Here is a 21,705-nt window from a genome sequence, read left to right as displayed (position 1 = left end):
TGTGAGAAGAGAGGTGTTAGAAGGTGGTCCTGCCTTCCTCTGTGAAATACTGGGTAGTACAAAACAGGGCAAATGAGGGTTGCTTGGATCTGACACTGCGCCCATATTGACGTCTGTGTGGAATTGAAGTGAGCAAGGAGTAGCACAGGGAGGAACTAATGGGGTCTAGACAAACATTGATCATCTGGCTTTATCCCCTTTCCAATTAGTCTGAAAGTGTTGCGTCTTCAGCCCCACTGAGCATTCTCTTGACGGTAGTTTCATCCAGCCCACATTTCTCTTGCGAACATATAAAAATGTCTTATGCAAATGGTCCCCTAAAAGCTTTTCAGCCTGCACTGTTGCTTTTTCCTTCTCCAGTATACTAACCGCCCACAGTTAGGAAAAAACAATGAGTGGGGAAAGGATTAGTTTTGTGGATGTTTTCTTTTTAACAAGTCCGTAGGGATTCTACTGTATGTTATGCTCTCTCCTTCCACCCCCCATTGCTCCTTAAGAATGCTTCTAGCATCAAGACACTGGCCCAATAGCAACGCGACATGGAGATTTCTGAGACATTTAGTGCTATCTTTAAAAGGCAGCAGCAATTGCAAATTTAGCTACCCAGAAAAGAAAAATCACCCACAACCTAGCCTAACTAGAAGATCGGTGAGCATTACTGCCCTTGGCATTTCCTTTAGTTTGGGATGAACTTGAGTTGGGTATCAAGATTTGCTAGATTTGTGTGAGTGTGTGCCCCCGTTTTTTGCAGTTCTTTTAATTTTTAATAAAACAAAATTGGCCCAGGCATCTGCTGTCATTGTGCAGATGACAGCTTCATTGAATAATAATTTGGGTGCAAGGTAGTGGCGGGGGCAGATGGAGAAATAAACCAGGTCATGATGTGTACAGCAATTTAAAAATGCTACTTCAAACACAAAGGGAAAACCAACTGCTGTGTTTTAAACTGCTAATCTGTATATGCCTTGAGCCTAATGAGAAGGAAGCTGGCAGGCAGTGTCCCTACCCCCTGGTCTGGCTGTAGGTAAGGAGGCAAGCAGGTGGGGGCTGGCTGAGAGCAGAGGTTTGTGGGGCAGTGCCCCATCTGCCAGACACCACTGGGAATGCACTTGGATTTAGAGGCTTCGTCAGCTCATAAATGACCTCTTTTAAAAAGAGTCACTTTCAGACCTCAGAGTGGATCCATTTTTAATGGACCAGTTATGAATTGGACCCTGGGGAGCCTATCCATCCATTGGCTTCCCCCACCTCTCCTTATTCCCACTTCTAGCTTCAGAAATGCACGTCTTATACGAATTGCCTCCTGTGTTCTTCCATGAAACATTTTTAAAGAAATGCATATCCATTTAAATTATAGTATTTTTTCCTAGCTTTGCATCTCTCTCTATAAATGAGCATATGCAGAATGTATGCAGATCTGCCCCCTTCTTTCTCTATTTTTTGTGATGCAGTTCCGCTCTTTTGGTGTTTGCAGAGCTGAAATTCCCTCTTCAGTGCAACTATTAAAGGTGCAGGAGTTCTGTCCTCTCTTTTTCTGGTGCTACAAAGGCTCAGAAAGTATGTTTTTAGCTAGATCTTGGCCTATCTTATATCTTGCCAACATGACACCTTCAGATAGGGATCCCATGTGTCCAGGCCCTGGACTGATGTGATATAACTATTCCTTCTTTTCTTTTGGAAAGTACAAACTCCTTTTCATTCCCTGTGAGGACTGCACAATCAGATTATCAAAAGCTTGAAGCTGTCGCTGTCTGTCTGCACAAAAGTATCTGAAACGAGGAAGATATGTTTACCCCCCTCTGTGAAATGACGCAGTCAGCCCTCAGATTCTCATATCCCACAGAGTGAGGCCTTGTTTATATTTTCAAGTAGAATTTCCACCTTAAGTGTGCACCGTTTGATCCATTTCAAACTAATGTTCCTTTTCTTTATCTGCTAGTATCCTATTCACACTATTTTTTTCCACTGGTGATAAGAACCTTGTTGTGTGACTATGTGCAGCAGGCATATTGTTTCATGCAGACTGCCGCTCGCTCCATGCAATTTCAAATCCCCACATCTAATTATGGCCTGCTTTGGTCCTGCAAATCTACAAGAATATTTATTCATATGAAACTCCCAGAATGTCTTAGTAAGGCCATCCCCTGCCCTCGGGCTTATGAGACCCAGTATGGTATAGTGGTTAGAGTGCTGGACAAGAACCAGGGAGACCAGGGTTCAAATTCCCACTCAGCCATGAAACCTAACTCACAGGGTTGTCGTCAGGGACGTCTTAGCCATTGAGGCTACTGGCGCAAGGCGCCATGGCCTGAGGAGGGTGCCTGCGCTCTCCAACCCCGCCGGCAGTGCCACTCTCGCCCACCTCTTCTTGGGCTGCGGATGCAGGGAGGCCATCGGCGTGCCTCCCGTCGGCGCTGCAGCCAGGGCTCCCTGGACGGCAGCGCTGCGCTGCCACTTCGGCCGAGCAGGCGGAGGCAGAGGTGGAACACAGCTGGCAGCAACTTGCAACTTGCTAAATATGGGACTGAGGGCACACATTAAAGGTAAAGGGACCCCTGACCATTAGGTCCAGTTGTGCTCATTAATGCACTCATCTCGCGTTAATGGCCGAGGGAACCAGTGTACAGCTTCCGGGTGATGTGGCCAGCATGACAAAGCCGCTTCTGGCGAACCAGAGCAGCGCACGGAAATGCCGTTTACCTTCCCGCCGGAGCGGTACCTATTTATCTACTTGCACTTTGACATGCTTTCAAACTGCTAGGTGGGCAGGAGCTGGCACCGAGCAATGGGAGCTCACCCCATCGCGGGGATTCGAACTGCCGACCTTCTGATCAGCAAGCCCTAGGCTCTGTGGTTTAACCCACAGCACCACCCGTGTCCCATTAGATGTGTGTAAAGAATGTACATTTGAGGGTGGAAGTGATCTATCCACATTACCTTCCCTTCAATAGTGCAAACAAAAAAGAGTCTTGAGGCATCTTAAAGACTAACTTTTGTAGGCTTCTTGTAGACTATTGTAGAGTGCTGAGTGTTAAGGGACACCCCCCCACACACACACATACTCCCACAATCCCCAGATTTCCATGGGAAGAAGGATTGATTGTTAAACCACTTTGGGATGAGCCATAGCTCAGTGATCCATGCCTTGCACAGACGGATCACAGGTTCAGCATCTCCAGGGAGAGCTAGGAAAAAAACATTGGAGAGCAACTGTTAGCCCATGCAAGCAATTCCAAGCTAGATTGATGAATGGTCTGATTCAGCAGAAGGCATGACAACCAGAGATTCAATCTCTTCATTCAGGGGAGCTCACAAGTTGGATATTGCCATTCTGTACTGCTTGTAAGCTTATAAACTTCTCGTCTGGAGTCTGTCATTGCACGAGGCAAAATGCTGACCAAGGTGAACCAGCATGAAGTAGTCTGAGTCAGCATGGTGATCCTTCTGTAACAATCCTGAAGTGCTCCCATTTCTCCCTAGGTTTATGCATCTTATGCTGGAGTTAGAGTGTCCTGATTTGACCTTCTTTGCATTGGCTGAGCTGAGCGGCTGTGTTGGTAAAGCCTATCACTGGAAAGAGGGCCAGGAGTGTCGGCAGAGTTCTGTGTGGTTCTGCTGGGCCCCCAAAGAGGTTGCATGAAATACTCTCCATGGTGGGATCTTGGCCAGTTATGTTTGGTTCACCATTTCTGTTTGGAGGGATTGCTAGGAATGAATGGTTTGGTAGATATGAGGAGTACAATTGACTGAAAGTGGAGATTCAAGGTGTGGAAATTTTGGGCAGGGGGCAGTGAGAGGAGGCTGTGGGAATGTTCAGGGATGCAGGAAAGGATATATTGTTTATTATATCCTATTCCAACTTGTGTTAACAAGTTTCATAATTTAGCAGAGTAACATTCCCTTTTAAACTTACACAGCGGATGCGTGGTCAGGTTCGCTAGAACCTCTATAATAATATTGTCCTGGTATTTCCCCCTTTTAATTCCCTCCTAAAAGATAAGACACGACACAGTCTTAAGGTATAAAAAGTTTACTTACAGACATCCTGTTCACAATAGGATCCCAGAAGGCAGACTTTAGCTTAGAAAAAGTAACATACTTGTTCGAGACTATTCCATAGGGGAGATAGCTCCTTTTGTCCTCTCTTGGCCAAGAGAGCATCTTTAGCTAAACAGATGTTACTTGCTTGAAGAGCGAAGTCAAAAGAGAGAGATGGTGTCCAGCCCCTGTGCTTTTGTTTTACCTGCACAGGTGAGGCCACACCCACCTCCAATCACATGCAGAGGAAGTCTGTCCCAGCCCAGGAGAAACAGGAAGTTCCGACTGGCTGGACCAGACACCTCATTCTATATCCACTCTAGGGATGTTGTACTTGACTGCTCCCGTGGTTCACATCCCACAGAGGCACTGTTTGTGAAGCTGGTAGCCTTATATTAGCTGCCATCTTACAGTTAGCCTCTAACCCACACAATGGCAAACTAAAGGCAAGGGGCTGTGTACAGCCCCCAGCCCCATTTTATGTGCTCCCCACCCCATGTCTTCTGAAACTGTTGCTCTTCCACTCCATCATAGATGCAATCTTCCTATTCGTTTCCTTCTTATCTTTCCTGGATTGTTAAAGGGTCAGTATTTTATTTGATAAATGTACTTGCTTTCTCCCCTTGTTGCATACCTTGGAGGAAAGAAGGTTTCTCTTACCCCTTCCAGATGTCAAAGAACAAATTTGTAGTTCTATGTATCAAACCTTGTGGGGTTTACTTCTGCATAAACCTGCACAGGATTGGGCATTTTAGTTTGAGGTAGCCATTGTGAAAATTGAGAAGGGTGTTTTCTTGATTCTGGAGTAGATATTCCCAAACACTCTGGCTCATGAGGGCTCCAACTGATGACCCCTCCACCAAGGAAAAGCAACCCTTGCCCACAACCTGCTTTAGCCCTTCTACCCATAAGTATTGTGTGTGTGTGTGTGTGTGTGTGTGTGCAGTGCACACAAGCACACCTTTCTGGTCTTTCCCACTTAACCTAAATTGAGCAGGAGTTTTGCTTTTTCTGTGTTGTTCTGTGCTGCACCTAGAGCAAAACTCTTAATACACCCACCCACAAAGTGGGGAAGCGTAGTCCTGCTCAGGGTAGTGGGAAGTGTACTGTGTTTGCATGTGAATGTCATGCTGTGTACTGGTAGATTTTATCCATGAATGGGGAGGGGAGATGTTGAACCTCACAACTTCAGACAGGAGGAAACAAGAACTGCCTTGTAGAACAGAGGAAAACTGCATCTGGTCCAGCACCCTGCTTTTAACACTGGTTATCTGGATGTCTGTGGGAAGCTCTCAAGCAGGGCAGGAACAAGGCAACAGCCTTTCCTTGTTACCTGTCCCTGAGTCCCTCGCCCCCTCCCTCTTCCTCACTGGGGGTATGCTGCCTTTGGACATGGAGGTTCTCTTCAGGTACCATGGGAAACTCCTGTCGAGAGACGCCTCCCTCTGCAAGGGGCTTTCCTCAGGGCGCTCGTGGGATGCAGCCGGGAAGCACTGGGGCAGTGCCAGCGGCAGTGCCGATGTCCACTGTACGGGACCCACATCCCGCTGCCGAGCCTTGGCTTGGCACTGCGGCGCCCTTTCGCCCGTCCCTGCCTGGATCCTTCCCACGAGGCCACCTTGCCATCTTCCGAGATGGGCAGAAACCTCTCGCCTACCTCCAGGCCCTCCATGGCAACCGTGTATTGATGGGCGCTGTCGAGGGTGGCTCTGGGAGGGGTAAGCTGCCCCCCGCCGCCGCCAGGCAACCCTTCTGCGGGGTGGGGGCCACCCCCTCTCATTTCTCTCCCCCCAGCTCCTCCCCCCAACCCCTCCCTCCCTCCGGCCCCTCCTTCCTCCCAGCCCCCCCCCCACCTCCCCGCCTGCGCTGTCATTGTCTCGGGCGGCGGGCGAGGCTCGGGGCTGGCTGGCAGCTCTGCCAGCGCAGGCGAGGCAACGAGCGGAGAGAGGCCGGCTCCCGCTTCCCGCGGTGGGATGCTCCTTCTGCCCCTGCCGCCCCTGCGCTCCGAGGCCGGCCCCGCCGCATCGCGCTGACCGCCGGGGGGTGGGGTGGGGTGGAGGGCGCCCAGGGGGCGACGGAGGGGCGGACATGAAGAAGATCTGGGTGAAGAAGCGTCTCCAGGTAACGGGTCCGGGCGTGGGACGGTGGGGAGGGAAGGGACGGGGTGCCCGGCAGCAGGCATCATCAGGGCGTTGTGGGCGCCGGAGGGGAAACTGAGGACGCGCACCCCTCGCGGAGCCCCACCCGGCTTTCCCGGAGTAGGATTCCCCACCGCTGGTCTCGGGATGTGTGCCACCTTGTTGTCGGGGTGGGGTTGGCCACGCCAGGGTGGTGTTTGTAGATCGGTGGTCCTCTGCCCTCACCTTCCAAGCCCCTGGGCTCCAGGTGATGATGAGCAAGGTGCTGTGTGGGACTTTTAAGAAATGCCCGGGATGGGATGGGGGGGGGGGCGATTAGAAGAGCCGTGCCTCTTCTTCCCGTAAGATGCCCGAGGCGATGGATCTTTGGGGGTCGTTGTTCTTTTTACTCTCCAGCCCCAAGCCCGGTGGCCACGGAGGCTGAGCGCCTCTGCGTCATGATCCGGCACTGCGCGTCAGCACCTGGCAGGAGCGCAGCTCCTCGTGGCCTGGACGTCACTCGGGGGCCTCCAAGCAGGGATGATCGAAAGTGGGGGGGGCTCCCCGGTTCAACTAATAGGGGGGAGGGAATCATTCACAGCAGGCATAGCTAGGGCATGTCATCACCCCACCACTGCCTGCTCCAGTAATAACGTACCCCACCACTTTTCCACCCCACCCCCACCCTACTCCTCCAGCGCTGATCTTCCAGTCAGGATGTCCCACCAACTTCCCTCTCTGCGAGGGAGGGACTGGGAAGCAAGGGCACCAGATGAGCTGTCCAGAAGCATCTGTCTGGGCATCCTTGGAAACAGGATGCTTGATCTTTGATCAGATGGCTCAAGGCTCTCCTCCTCTGTTTCTACAGAGGCCTGCGGCCTTGGCAGCCTGAGGGGGAGATGAGCTTTCTAGACCTGAGGACGGGGATGCCAGTCTCTCACCTCTGCAGAGCAGAGAGCTGTTGCATCCCAAACCAGGCAGGCAGAAAACAGATTGACACACATGGTGGAGAGGGCAGCATACAACCATCATAAACATCTCCCCCTCTCCTCCTATATGCAGTTAAGAATGGAGAGCGGCAGAGAAAGAAGGACCCTGGCTGGCAAAGAAGGCTGGAGTCTGGTTAGTCCGTAGACCCTAGTCAAGGCTATTGTATCCCCATTCATTGCCAAGGCAACAAATCCCCATTGCTAAGAAGGGATTTGCCTCCTGGCAGCCTCCAGCTGCAACACCTTTCTTGCTTGGTACTTACCTCTTTGTCCAAATGCCATTTGCCCTTTTTCCTACCATCCTAGTGCAACTCACATTGAGCAGGATGTCTGGCAAGGGGGCCACCTTAAATTCTGGGCTGCTTGTGCTATTGGCCGTGGAACAGGGGTGCACTTTGCCTGCCCAGATGCCTCTTTGCCCAACGTGCCACAGTAGGAAGCTGCTGGGTATGTGATCCTGAAGCCAGGGCTTGCCCATTGCCATGTGCCTGATAGGGGGGATGCCAGCCAGGTACCCATTACTGCCCTTTTATTGCATTTCCGTTTTCTTAATGGGGGAATTATCCACCAACAGCATAGCTAATCTATTCATACATCTTTCTGGCCTGGCACATGGGCTGCCCGCCAGCGCCAGTCTTGTTTGGGCAAGCTGGCTTGGCTGGAATACAAATCCACCTGGATCAGTTGCTGTTGGAAGCATTTGTTTCTTCTGGCTGGAATTTATGCCTCTGATACCTCCCTCCTCAATGATGTCCAGTACAAAAGAGAAAAGGCCAAACTGGGTGGAGTGGGTGTGTACATCACCCTCTCTCTTGTGCCAGCACCCTGCATCACTACATCTCTTACTTATCACAGAATGATCCTGTCACCTCCATTTATTCCTGCACAAGGTGTTTCACCTCACTATTAGCATTGTGGAAATCTAGCTGGTAGAGCAAATTTTCTGGGAGATGGGACAGCAGGAAATCTGGGAGTGAGGAGTGGGCGACTTTGTGCATCAGAGGCTGTGTGTGTGTATGTGTGCGTGCGTGCATATCAGCTTACACACACACACACACACACACACAAGTGCATCTGTTTCACTGGTCCTGAATTCAGAGAGCTGTCCTTCCCTGATGGATGGCATGATTGGCCTGTCCTTGGGCAACCCGTCACCTAGGAAGCCAGTTGTAGCTGGATGCATGTGCCAGGAATTATTTCCCATGTGGATCCCGTAAGTCTTGATTGCTGCTCGGAACCACATAGAAGAGCATGATGGAGACGAGAGAGTGAGCAGAGGGGAAAGCCATTACCAGTGGCAGCACTTCAGCCTGTTACTGTTAGGTTGCTGTGCCTGCGCATTTGAGGCAACTTGACTGGATCTTTATCTGTGATGAAATGCACAAGATGTGCCTCTTCTAAGGGGACTCACCAAATGTTGCAGACTCGCAGCTGTTCAGGGTTCACCAGAGGGCAGCAAGATGAGAATTTAAACAGTGGAATGCTTATCTTTCGGTGGGAGGCAATCTCTCTGAGGATTTCCTCACAAGAAAGGGACAGAAAGTCAGCCTCTTCTTCTTCGTATCTGCCTGGATCACCACAAGCACTCAGGCTCCTGTCCTTCTGACTTTTCCCTACTTTTGGTGGAGCTGGCAGCACATGATCTTGGGTCGCACGCATGCCACATGCTTAATGTACATTGCTTCCTCCAGAGACTCCTGAAAGCTGCAGTCTACCTCTCAGAGTGCTACAGTTCCCAGTACCCTGATCAAACTACAGTTCCCAGAAGCCATGCACACTAATTGTATGGTGTGGATGTGACCATTGTGCTTGGCTCTGGTGGATCCCATGCCTTGCAAGGCTTGGTGTAGATGGTACAGTAGGGGTCTGATATACTTTTTGCCCTGGTGGCAAGTTCAGAAATAGGTGGAAGCCTTTCCCCTGAAGCCTTTCCCTGGCCTCCTGCTGGGGTTCTGGTCTCTGTGGTGACTGATGACTATATCCCGTGAGCACTGCCCCATCACCATATTTCCACTATCTCCCTCTCTCCATCTCAGTCAGAGGTAATGCTTTTTCCTTTTCTTTTTCCTTTGCAGAAAGGTGGCCACTCGCGGCGTTTTGGGCGCTTCACGCATGGTGCGTTGTATTACTTCTGCCCCTTCCTGCCATGTTGGGGGCTGGTGGGGGGGGGGAGAGAACAGGCAAATAGAAAAAGAGTCTAGCTGGGGTTGAGGGGGGTATGACTATCCTACCCCAGGTGTGGGGAACCTTTGGCCCTACAGATGTGCTGAACTACAACTCCCATTATCAATGGCCTAGGGCTGATGGGAGTTGTAGTTCAGCTGCATCTGGCAGGCCAAAGATTCCCTACGCCTGTCCATAGCAACCTCCTCCTGCACCCACTTTGGGAGGTAGATTGCGGGGGTGCGATGAGCTTAGCTGGTAGAAGTTAGAGCTCAGTTTGTAGACCTTGGGAGCCATACATATTCTACAAGGGCAAAGGCTTCTGTTCCGTTAACAAGTGACATTTTATATGTATAGTTTCTCCTACAAGGTTGCAGTGATGGGATAAACTACACCTTCGCAAAGTTGACCTGTCTCAGATCTCTACAAGGGATAGAAGCCCTGCCCTTTTCAGAATAATGAGGCAACATTGCCAAAAGGGGAGATCCAAAGGGAAGCTGTGCACTGTGATGTGGTGGCATGTTGTGTGTGTTTTATATAAGGAAGGACCAAAAGACACTTATTTCAGAGGGTTCGAATTGCTTTGTGCAGAATCACATTTATGACAATTGGATTACCCTGTCTCAGCTGAATGCTATCTCTTGCTCACACACGCAGCCTCTTGGCTCCTCCCTTTATGTTTGAGCAAACAAGCTCTCTACTTATAGCATTGTTTCCTATTTTTTCCAAACCAGGAAACAATGGTTACCAGCTTTGGAACAAGTCAGGATATTAAACCATAGTTTGAAGTTGGTTTAATCGCCTGCATTGTTCTGAAGCTGGAAACTGTAGTTTCCCAGCTTGGACAAAGTAGGAAACTATGATAGTGTGAAGGCTTACTGGTCTTAATCGCAGGTCAGGCAAATAGGGGCTGTATCTGTGAGAAAATTCCTCATTCATATTTTGCTGTGTAAGCTGGACATTAATCATCCAAACTCCCGCACTGAGTTCCATGTTCTGGTTAAAGTTGTTTTTTGTTTTGTTTTGTTTTGTTGCATAGAACTCAGAATTGTAACATTATGAACAAAGTATAATGAATCACTATATACATGTACAGTGTGTGTGTGTGTGTGTGTGTGTGTGTGTGTATTCTCTGTCCCTCCTCATTCCAAAACTTGATGCCACCCATTGGTAATACATTTAGGACAGACACGATGATGTCCATATAGAATTCCCTGGTCCATAGCTTAGGTGGCTTTAAGATGCATTTGATAAATTCAGAGAGGGTAGGCCTATCCGTTGCCATTAAAAATAAAATGTGCTTGTTCAGAGGCAGTGTATTACCAGATGCTAGGGACAAAATACAGAGGTTGGCCCTCAGGTTAATGTCCTGATTGTGATCTTGCTGTGGGTGGGTGTTGGAAGGGAGGGATTTGTAGTTAGCTACGCGGGTGGCGCTGTGGGTTAAACCACAGAGCCAACCTAACAGTTCGAAAGCACATCAAAGTGCAAGTAGATAAATAGGTACCGCTCCAGCGGAAAGGTAAACGGCATTTCCGTGCGCAGCTCTGGTTCGCCAGAAGCGACTTAGTTATGTTGGCCACATGACCTGGAAGCTGTACGCCGGCTCCCTCGGCCAGTAATGCGAGATGAGCACCGCAACCCCAGAGTCGTCCGCGACTGGACCTAATGGTCAGGGGTCCCTTTACCTTTACCATTTGGAAACTGTAAATGCTGGGGTAGGTGGATCTTGATCTGATCCTGCAAGTTAAGCTCTATATAGTCACATAATAGGGGGCTTTTGTTGCCACCCAGCAATGCTTCCTTTGATCAGCTGACACTTCGGTTGCTGTGACTTATAGGTGGAGGCTGCAGCTTGGGGCAAAGGGAATGAGAGGGTCGTGGCTTGGGGGAGTGGAGAAATACTACTGATGCTGGGTGTTTTGAACCCGGGTCTTGAAACATGTGGGGATTATTAGAGAGATGGCTGTTGCAACCCCACCCACCCCAGCCCAAGTTTTTAATTTAGTTTTCATTGAATGAGCTTTCCTGCTAGATTTCACTCCCCAGGCAGGTCCTTATGAGTTTCAATGGCATGACGGCACCTTCTACCATTTAGGTTATGTCCGTATGCCTTGCCTTCTTGTCCACTTTTCCTGCACATGCACTCTCCCAAATTTCAATGGGTTTCATGGGCCAGAGGCTATAAATCCCCCCCTTCCATCACGTGTTGGAATATTTGAGGGCCTGGGCTGATTTGGGCGGTAACGCTTTGTTGACGTGTGTCTCTCTTTCTTGCTGCCCCTATGGAAGCGAAGTTTTCCGCTCCTGCAGAAAGCAAAGTTACGGTAGGAAATTGTGCTGCCTCATGCTTTTCTCTTCCCAAGCTGCGCCTCATCCCACACCCCCTCCCAGCCTACCCTCCTGGTTCTCTCCATGCCTCCGTCTTCATCCTGCTGCTGGTGCTGCTGCTACTGCTCTCTTACTTTGCGGGGCTCATCCTATTCTAGCAGAATTTATTGGGCATCCTTTTGCTTCTCTGTATGACTTGCCTGAGCATCTTCCCTTCCCACACTGCCGACAGCCCTTCCCTGCACTACTAGTACATGACGGAAGGTTCTCTCTGTCTCTCCATGTGAATCTTGCTATTATGGGCTGACTCGATTTCCCATGGAGCTGGACATGCAACGCGGTACATGGATCCCCCTCCTGCCCCCAACATTCTCTCTTTTTAACTGAAAGCAGACTTTGAGGAGGTACAGTTGTGGGAGCAGCTTGACACATTCCCTTCCAGCTATTATTCTGCTAAAATAAAAATAAAATAAATCTCACACACGCACCAGCTCTTCAAGTCCTCCCCCAAAAGGAGCAGGGCTCTCAAAGTCTCACTTTTTTGGTTTGACTTCCGTTCACCTGGCATGGCTGTGTTGTTGGCATTTCTTCAACCTGACAGTCGATTTGCTGCCACACTGATCTGTCAAGCATCACTCACGACTCTCCCTGTGGTTTTCTTAGCTGTGGGGTAAAGGCTCCTACGGAGAGCTGCAGCTGCCAGAAAAATGAGTTTCTCTCTCTCTCTCTCTCTCTCTCTTTCCTTTCCTTTCCTTTCCTTTCCTTTCCTTTCCTTTCCTTTCCTTTCCTTTCCTTTCCTTTCCTTTCCTTTTTTATGGAGGAGCCACCATGCCCAAGAGGGGCAGACTCCTGGGCTCTCAGTATTTGACTCCAAAGACTTACTAATTTATGTATATTTTTATCCAGTCCTTCTTTGGGGATGTGCAATCCAGGCTGTACTTGGGAGCAATCTGTCATGCTTCCATTGAATCTCTCTGAGGTTGCTATTCAACCGGGGTGGGGGTGGGGTGGGGTGGGCAGAATGATAACCTACATGCTAATATGTAGTGACATGTAACTTTTTCACACACACACACACACACACACACACACACGGCGATTTCAGGAGGCTGTAATTGGGCATAAAGTAATGGTGGCTTGGGAAGGCTTAAGGTATTCCCAATAGCATGTTTTCCCACTCAAATTAGTTCCCTTTAAACTACTCTTTCCACCTGCAGGGAAGAAGATATAGCCCCCCCTTCCATATCTTTCTCCCTGTGGAGAGGAAAGCAGCAGGGGGAGGGGAAAGGCAATTATAAGCAGGAAAATGGCTGGGGGTGGGGGAAGCACCTCCTTCCCACCCGCAGGTCTTCTGATCCAGATTGCAGCCTGACTTTCATTTTTTTAAAGAGAAAATATATCTATAATATGAAGTTTTGCCATGAAAGCCCATTTTCCTCTGCAAAGTGTGGCTTCTGAGGCAGTAATTTGCATCTAAGGAAATGCAAGAAGAAAGGGAGTGCTTAACCCTTTCCCTGCCAGGGACATTCCCACCTGTTACACTTGCCTCTTCCAATGTTCAGGGCCCTTGTTTACCTAGCAGACAAAGTTCTGGAATTCCTCAGAGGTGGAATCATAGAGATACAAATCACCTCCTCCCTAGGGCTCTTTTCAAGGGAGAAGGAATGGGCCTTCCAGGCTAGCTTACTTGCAGCTTTGGTATTAGTTTTCCTCCAGGCAGCCCTGAGTATCTAGATCCTGAGAGGGTGGCAAATTATTGAGAGTTGAAACCTGCACTGCAAGGATGCCACTGGTTGTGCAGGGCCCTGGATATTCTGCATATGTTCTTGCACATGGCTGAGTCAACACAGTTTGCCATTTGATGCCTTTCCCTGAGTATGGTAGACTCCAGGCCATTGCTGTTGGGCATATTTCAGATTAAGGGAGCCCTGAAAGAAAATGGAAACTCCACAAAGAAAATGCTTCTTAGAATCAGATTCATTTCATTGTATTTAATGACCAGCCATCATGTCTTTCATTACATTCAGAGCATTCAAAATGTTCCGTGATAAGCCTTAGCCCAAAATAAAACCATACTAATGTATAATATGACCTAGAATGCCACAAACACAACCCTAAAACAAATATTGTTTAATGCTTTTCCAATGCTACAATAATAAAACTGTGAGCATAACAGAGCCCTGCTCCAGGATTCTCTAAAACTGGGCCTTGGTGGTGGTTCAAGAGCATCTCTGCTGGAGCAGCGCATCTGACACCATTTTGTATGTTTTTCCTCTGTGCCCCCCATACTTTAGTAAACACTTATGAAAAAAGAATCTGCATCACCAAAAATATAGACAATTATTTCCAATAATGAGTAATTATTTTATGTAATTCAATTTTTATATTGTACCTTCTCTTCATAACACCAATAAAGGAGTCAAATTTGTCACAATCCAGCCACCCCTTTACTGAGAGCTGAATTTTCAAGATCTTACTTGGGACTTCTGAGTCTTGCGGGATCTGTTTGTGACTCTGCCATACAGTTTTGGTGGATGGGTACAAGCACCCAAGGCAAAGGTGTGGACTGACCTGTCGATCAGGGTCCTCCCCTCACCTTGTCCTTTCTCTTGCTTCAGACTCGGAGACGGGAGAAGATGATGCCAGCAGCACACAGGTGACCCAACGCAGCCAGCTCCAGGATGAGACCACCTATAGCTCCCCGACAGGTGAGGAGAAGCAGGCAGGTGAATGGAGAAGTTTGGCAAGCATTCTGAGCAGAATGAGCATGAAACTATATTTCAAACCGAAGACATTGCTGATGGTGCCCCAGCAATTCTGTCCCCAAATCCCCTCACAATCCTGAGACTGTGGCCTCCCTGCTGCCTGGCCCTTTCTGAGGCAAGAGTGGTATGTCACATATACCATGCCAACACAAATAGCCCCCCCTTCCGTGATTTGTCCACCATGAATCCTATGAGCAGGGTCTTCTTCTGTCCCTGAGTGTCCTGCTTTTTTGGATCATTGGCCAACTCACTCTTCAGGGTTCCTTTTTGAAGGCAGCTACCATTGGAGCATGTGAATTACTGCTCCCCGGAGACATAGCCAACCTGACATCACCTTTTCCTGGAAGAAGGGCACATATTAACCGACGCAGAACATTAATTTAATAAACAGGGCAACTTTATATCAGAGGAGGACTCAGCAAAGCATAAAGGTAATTAGATTCCACAGAAATAAAACTGAAAAATCGCAGCATTTAACTATAGCCTCCTCATGCTAGGTGCCTTCAAGTACAAGGTCACTTTGGACAGTGCTCATACACCTTCCACAAAATGAGTAGGCAAATGGGGCAGGGGGAGATAGAGCCCTTGGTTGATCATCCCAGGTAGCAAATTGTGCTTAATGGGGGTTGTATTCTGAATTGAACAACACTTGGAATCTTTAATGAGCAGGGTTTACGGTAAGTGTCGATGGGCGCTGTACGCCGGCTCCCTCGTCCAGTAACGCGAGATGAGTGCCACAACCCCAGAGTCGGACACGACTGGACCTAATGGTCAGGGGTCCCTTTACCTTTATATATCGTTCTGCATAACATTATACTGTATAAAAAAGCCAGTCACGCTCCCGGGTGACAAAGAAACAGAACTCAGGATGGAGCTGTGCACATGTTTATGCAGATAGGAGCAAGCTGGATTCTCAGAATTCAGCAGTGTGGGGAGTCAGGTTTATTTCCCTGAGAGCACCCACCTAAGCAGGTGAATAGTTTCCATTCATTCTTTTGAGTAAATGTATGAGATTATTCCCCGTACGCTTCTCACTGTTAGCAACCTTCTTTGGCTTTCCAACCTCAGTTTTTCATTAGGCAACTTTTAGCCACCTGTTTGTCTTTCCACAGTCTCTTTTTAGTTTAAATCATTCTTTCCTCTCGAAGTGTCTCTTTTAAAAAATTGCAGTCCTATTCTCTCACATACTTTTTACTGAACAAAAAAACAGGTCCCAGTTTTCAATCACAAAGGAGGTTTCCCATTGTTTTGATCACCCCAGTGCCTCTTTTCAGGTGGTTCCAGGGACAACAACACAGGGCATAAGCTTCCATTTTCAGTTTGGGCAACTTTATCCCAAATGAGCTTGTCTTTGGTGCCTGGCACAGAGCAGTGCGGTTCTGGCCTTCCATCGCTCCTCCTCCTTCGGTAGGTAGTGTTGGTGCAAGCTGGTCTCTAAAAAAGTGGGGAGAACAATGATGTACCTTGCAAAGCAGGATAAACAAGCCAATGACTGCAATGCACTGTGCATGTTAAAAGAGCTACATGAATATTCATTTATATCATTTAAATAAGAAATCGTTCGTCTCTCCTTCCTTCACTGCAAATGCCTGACCTTGTGTGTTGCGTAATTGTGTTTCCCTTCACTCTGGACACATCATCTTGGTGGCTGAGTTGAGTTATTAAGTGACCAACCCGGCCTAGTCTTCTTTTCCTTCTTCGCCCCTCTTCTTTGTCCTTTCCAGCTGAGTCCCCAGCTGAGAGAAAAATGATTATTCTTAGCCCTCAAGAACATGACCTGACGCTAACCCATGATATATGCAGTGGCACTGCACGCTCCAAGAAACTGATACTTTACAGCCTCCTAAATTAAACAGTATTGATAGAATCTCAGGTTATCAGGCCCCGATCTGATGCAAGGGAGATGGGGGGCTTCCCAGCCCCTCAATCAGTCCATGTCTGTCTTTCCTTGCAGGGGAGTCGGACACGCTGGTGGATGCCTCCATGAAGACCACTCCAACCTCGGTGCCAGGCCTGTCCCAGACAGATGAGCACTCCAACTGGTCAGGGAGCCAGACCACGGTATTGGAGAAGGACCCAGAGGCTGGCCCCACGGTGAGGGGACCCTACCTGCACCCCAGCATTCCAAGGCAAGCACCTGCCGAGGCCCGGCACCTGGGGGTGGAGCCGCTGGTGCGGGCATCACGGGCGGAGCTGATTGGCGTGGCCCCGGGGTCCGAGGACAGCCTGTCTCTGGGGAGCGACCCCTACGGCAGTGCCTTCAGCCTGTACCGGGGTCGTGCCCTCTCCTTGCACGTGTAAGTAGCTGTGGGGCCGTGGAGTGGGGTGCAAGGGCCATTATGCTGGGATCATCTCTTCCCCCCTACTCTCCAGTCATAATCCCTCGCTGAACCCTCAACCTCTTAAGTCATTGATTCTGAGGCACCACCGAAACTTTCCCGAGCCCCATCATCACAGTCCCAATCCCTGATGTCATAGCACCTTCCATCCACAGCCCCCACTGCACTCTCTATACCCTCTGAAGCCACCCACACTATCTTGCCATCGTCTCTCCTACTGCTTCCTCTGCTGCAGTATCTTCCCCCTCCCCATCGCCTCCTGCCTTCGCTCTCCTAAAATGTTGCTATGAGGACAATGGGCTGCATAGGTAGGTATCCGCTGCTGCCCCAGGCTTCCCACTCCCCAATCAGCATAGAGAGCAGAGTCTCCATAGCTCCTCCCCTCCCAAGGATTTACTGTCTTCCTTTGGCCTGGAGCTGACCCTGTTTCGCATAAAGCCAATGTCATCAGTAATGGGCCCTCCAGCACCATGAGAGATGCCCATTTAATTGGGGCATCTATTGTGGCACTTAAAAAACAACAACCCAAGCACAGTGGGCTGCACTCACTCTTCTGACTCACGGCAAGATTATTTAAATTGTTGTTAAAATAATGCCTATATCACCTTTCGTTTCAAAAGGAATACCAGTCCTGGTATGGGATAGCAAAGAAATTGCCATGACCAAAGCGAGTCATTTAAGCCCTCTGAATCCTGGATAACCCAAATCCAAATTTATAACTTATGGGTGGAACTGAGCTAATATTAAGCACTTCTGAGTTCCATTTACTTCAAGGGAAGATTAAGCACCTGCTTAAAATGAATCCTTTTGAGATTAGTGGGACATAAAAGTGCTCTACTGAGGCTTCATTGCGCTTTATGTAAATTAGCCAAACCGGGACAGGACCATTGGATGGGAAATTGCCGTTTCATCTGAATGTTTGATTTCACCCACACAGAGATGAGACCCCCATGGCTGGCTTGGTGTAGATAAAGGTGGAGACAGTCACAGGAGGTTGTGATTGTCATATAGACAGGGGGTCTATACTGTTCCCACCAAAGGCCTAGATTAATGGGAAGAAATAGCAGGGTTTCAATGCCACCATCTGCGTTTGGGGGTTTTAGTTTAGAAAAGTAAAGTAAAGGGAGTGCATCATTCAGGAAAATACAATTATGCATGGTGTAGAGTAAGTGGATACAAAGAGTTTTTCTCTCTAGCTGGCTACTGTGGAGAGAGAATGCTGGACTAGATTTAGGCCATTGGTCTGGCCCAGCTGGGGTCTTCATATGTTCTTATATTCACCTGTTCCTGAGGTCAGTGCATCTTATTGTTAACCAGAAGGTTGGGGGCTCAAGACCTCCCAGGGATGGCTGTGGGCAGGATTCCTGCATTGCAGGGGGTTGGACGAGAAACTTTTCGTCAGGAAGCCAAAGAATATAATATGTAATTTGTTATGCACTGCCTCAGTTATGTTAGCCCCATCCATCATAGCCTGATGTTCAGAGATGATGGAATTTGTAGTCCAGCATCATCTGGAGGGCCACAGGTCCCCCAGCCCTGATATCTGGCAAGGAATGCTACTATTTTTAAAAGAAAGCTTCCGTGACGTGAAAGAGAGACTGGTTGCTGGTGATTAAGGGAATGGTAATTAAGAACCCAACAAATGATGTAATGATGGTGATGTGATTATCTCTTTGGTAGTGGTGCTTTTGGCTACACTAATGCGACTTTTGTTAAATTCAACACACATACATACATATATATATTTTTAAAAAACCCATTAAGAACCACTTTTATCCCAGAAATGTAGCGATGCAGGGAGGCAAACAGGGAGAGATGATAAGCTGTATCGAGTGCCAAATCTCTTCCTCATACCATATATAGATCCATTTCAGTTTCTGAGCCATTAGCAGGCACTGCCCACACATTTTTATTATTTTGCTCTTGTAATAATGGGAAACTGGATACCAGCGGTTTTTCTTAAAAGCGAAAGCTGAAACCTGTCATGCTGTGAAAATGGCAGCACACTCCATGTTAACTGCAGAGGCAGTGAGTGTAGTAAGGATCTTTGAGAGAGAGGGTGGGTGCAGAGCTACGTTACGTCACTTGAGACTCCCTCATCTCCCGCTTCTTTCCTCCTGAGTTTGCTTTCCCAACTTTATCCTCACGCTTATCATCCTCCAGCTATGGTACCTGACTAAGTATACACTTGCATAATTCTCACTGTGTGTGCATGCAGCTGGACACGCATGCCCATTTGTTGTAAGGAACTGAGTTGGCCTTGGAATGAATGTGTGTGTGTGCCAAGTATGTATCTGTTCATATGTACACCTGAGTTAGTGTTTGTACCTGTGGGAAACAGCATGACTGTGTACAGGATGCAGCCCTCTTTTCTCCTACCCTCTGCCTTCTGTTGCATTTCTGGCTGCACCAGGGACTCCCCTTGTCTTCCTCTGCTTCCTCAGGCCAGGCCAGCCTATGCTCATCTACCACTGATGCACAGCCTGATGAACTCCCTCCCCCCCCCCCCATCTATCTGTTCCTTTGCCCTAGTGCGGCATCTGGCATGGCTCATTCAGCAGATAAGACCAAGAGTTGGATCTTGCCAGGAAGAGTGGGTATTTTCCCTGGACTTTTGGCGGAGAATCCCAGTTCACCCATCTGGCCAGTCTTGGAATCAAATATGGTGATTTATTCATATGCCACCCATCTGACTGGGTTGCCCCCAGCCACTCTGGGCAGCTTCCAACAAATTAAAACACAGTAAGACATCAAACATTTTAAAAATTCCTGAGTTTTTATGAGGCAAGACCCATCGCAATGCAGTCCAGACCACAGCATGCCACAGCACAAAGCAGGGGAAGTGCAGAAAGATGTAGGTGGGGCAAACAGCTTGAGGAGATTCAGATAGTAAGCCAAGCCACACACTGCTGGAGAGGACAAAAACTGACACACAAACCCTCCTCTGTACACTTGCACACACATCTTCATCTAAGGACAGAAGTACACGACTGTTCCTCCTTCTCATTGCCCCATCTCTCTCTTCCATGGGTAATTTAAACCCCAGGTGGAGGAGTTGGCCATGTGCTTTTTCTCCAGGGAGTACCCAGGGGTATGTAGTACCTGCACCTCTTTTTGTTGTGAGGCACTTACTGTAACAACTTCATGGTGAGTACCAGCACCTATTTTTCTAGAAAAATAGCACTGGTTCTCCATATTGATTTATTTTTGAATGTATAATCCACACTTTCATAAAAACGTAGCAAGGTGGAGTAGGAGGATAAAATCAACAAAAGGATAAAATCAGCAAATATAAGGATAAAATCAACAAAAGTTCCATAAAGCAGCATTCAGAACATCAATAAGACATCAGCATAGGCACCTGCTCCCTTGCCACTCACCTCCCTTCGAGTTTTTCAGGCTGTCCTGCCTTAGCAAACTATGCCATGTCTTGCCTTCCAACTGCAGCAACCTCCCCCATGGTGGGTACCGGAGGGATGATGCCAACAGCAGCAGTAAAACCAGCACAGATACCCTCCACCCACCAGCACAGAAGCCTCCTCTCCAGCGCCCAGTGTCCCCTCGAGCGGGGCAGTGCCCCGTCCAGCCGCCTGGGGCTGGCCGTGGCCCCACCCCACCTGTGGCTCCCCGCAGGAAGCTGCTGATGCCCCCCGAGTTCCAAGACACGGCATCCGAGGAACTGGACGAGAAGCTGAAGCGCCCCAAGTCATCTGGCTACTCTCAGGCTTGCACAGGAGAGTCCCGGCCCCAGACACCACTGAGCGAGGCCTCCAGCCGCGTCTCCGTCCTCCGCCCATCACCCAAGCTGCCGCGGGCGGGTTCCAAGATCTTTGACAAGCTGAAGTTCTTTGAGGAGCGGCGCAAAAGCCTGGAGCAGAACGAGAACCATTTTGCAGGCCACACGTGGCTGCCGCTACGCAAGACGCGCTCTTTCGACCAGCCTGGCTTTGACGATGCCAGCCCCTTCCTCTCGGCTGTCTCCCACGAGGACCTGCAAGAGGATACCCGCTCTGAGCTGGGCGGCGTGGCGTTCCGGCGCCGTGCCTTCCACCAGAAGGCGGCCTCCTTGGATGAGCGCGGCCGCTTCTCCAGCCGTGTGCATGACATGGAGCACAAGTTCACAGAGGAGCTGGGCCGCATCAAGCGCACCGTGTCTCAGCAGCAGCTGCGGCGGTCGCAAGAGCTCTTCAGGTCACCGTCGCCACGTTCCTCCACCGAGCCGCCTGCTCCCAGGGTCCCGCCACCACGGAAACTCAAGCCCCTCAAGGCTTTGCCCCTGGCAGAGAATGCCCATGGCGTGCAGCAGCTGGTGTTGTCCAGCGTGGTCCTTGTGGGGCCCAGAGACGAGACCAAGGGGGTGCAAAAGCCTCTGGCGAGGAGCGCGGCCACAGTTGAGCAGGCAGCAGAGCCCAGCAGGGGTCAGAAGGAAAGCGAGCTGAATGGGCAGGATCTGCGGAGGAAGGTGGAGCAGTGCCCGCTGACTTTGGCGGCCCCCTTGGGAAGGAGAGACCTCCTGCAGGCTGGGCATCCGGAGAGCAATGACTGCATGGATGGAGGGTCTGTGAACGTGGCAAAAGGGAGCCATGAGCCCAAGGGTCCAAGTGCAACATCACATGTCCGGAAACGGGAATCTGGCCAGAACGGACATTCCCTGCCCTGCACCAAGACGGAGCCAGGAGCAGATAGAAGCAGGGCAGGGACCCACGGTGCAAACAGAGAGTTGGAAAGAAAGACTGGGAAAGTGGCAGAGAAAAAGGACAATGCATTGCAGCCTCAGGAAGGGAAGAGCACTCGGAGCAGAGGCAAAGGGCGCCGGACGCGGCGAACGTCGCCTGAATCAGGTATGGAATCAGGGCAAGTGCTGCTGTCGCCTTGGGGAGGAAGGCAGCAAGCTAGGCTGCGCTGTATGCCATGGGGAGAACTCCACCCAACTTCCCACAGAAATGGAGAGGCCTGTAATGTC

The 21,705-nt window shown here is 49.5% G+C and overlaps 1 protein-coding gene across 5 annotated transcripts in view; it reads left to right on the top strand.

The window, feature by feature from the left end:
* Positions 1-21,705, top strand: part of SPEG (striated muscle enriched protein kinase) — a 122,043-nt gene that overhangs the window by 39,849 nt on the left and 60,489 nt on the right. For 2 of the 5 annotated variants that reach the window (XM_033160062.1, XM_033160103.1), the window contains exons 2-4: positions 14,257-14,346; positions 16,358-16,700; positions 20,190-21,583. In XM_033160062.1, the coding sequence (XP_033015953.1) occupies positions 14,257-14,346; positions 16,358-16,700; positions 20,190-21,583 (1,827 nt within the window). Of the gene's footprint in view, positions 1-5,928; positions 6,160-9,219; positions 9,260-11,604; positions 11,635-14,256; positions 14,347-16,357; positions 16,701-20,189; positions 21,584-21,705 lie in introns of those variants that run through there. The other 3 variants (XM_033160084.1, XM_033160095.1, XM_033160073.1) reach the window with 3 other exon arrangements.

Source organism: Lacerta agilis, chromosome 1 (assembly GCF_009819535.1).
Source record: "Lacerta agilis isolate rLacAgi1 chromosome 1, rLacAgi1.pri, whole genome shotgun sequence".
NCBI classification, from domain to species: domain Eukaryota; kingdom Metazoa; phylum Chordata; class Lepidosauria; order Squamata; family Lacertidae; genus Lacerta; species Lacerta agilis.
Note: the sequence above shows the minus strand (reverse complement) of the source record. Positions and strands in the feature narration are given on the sequence as shown.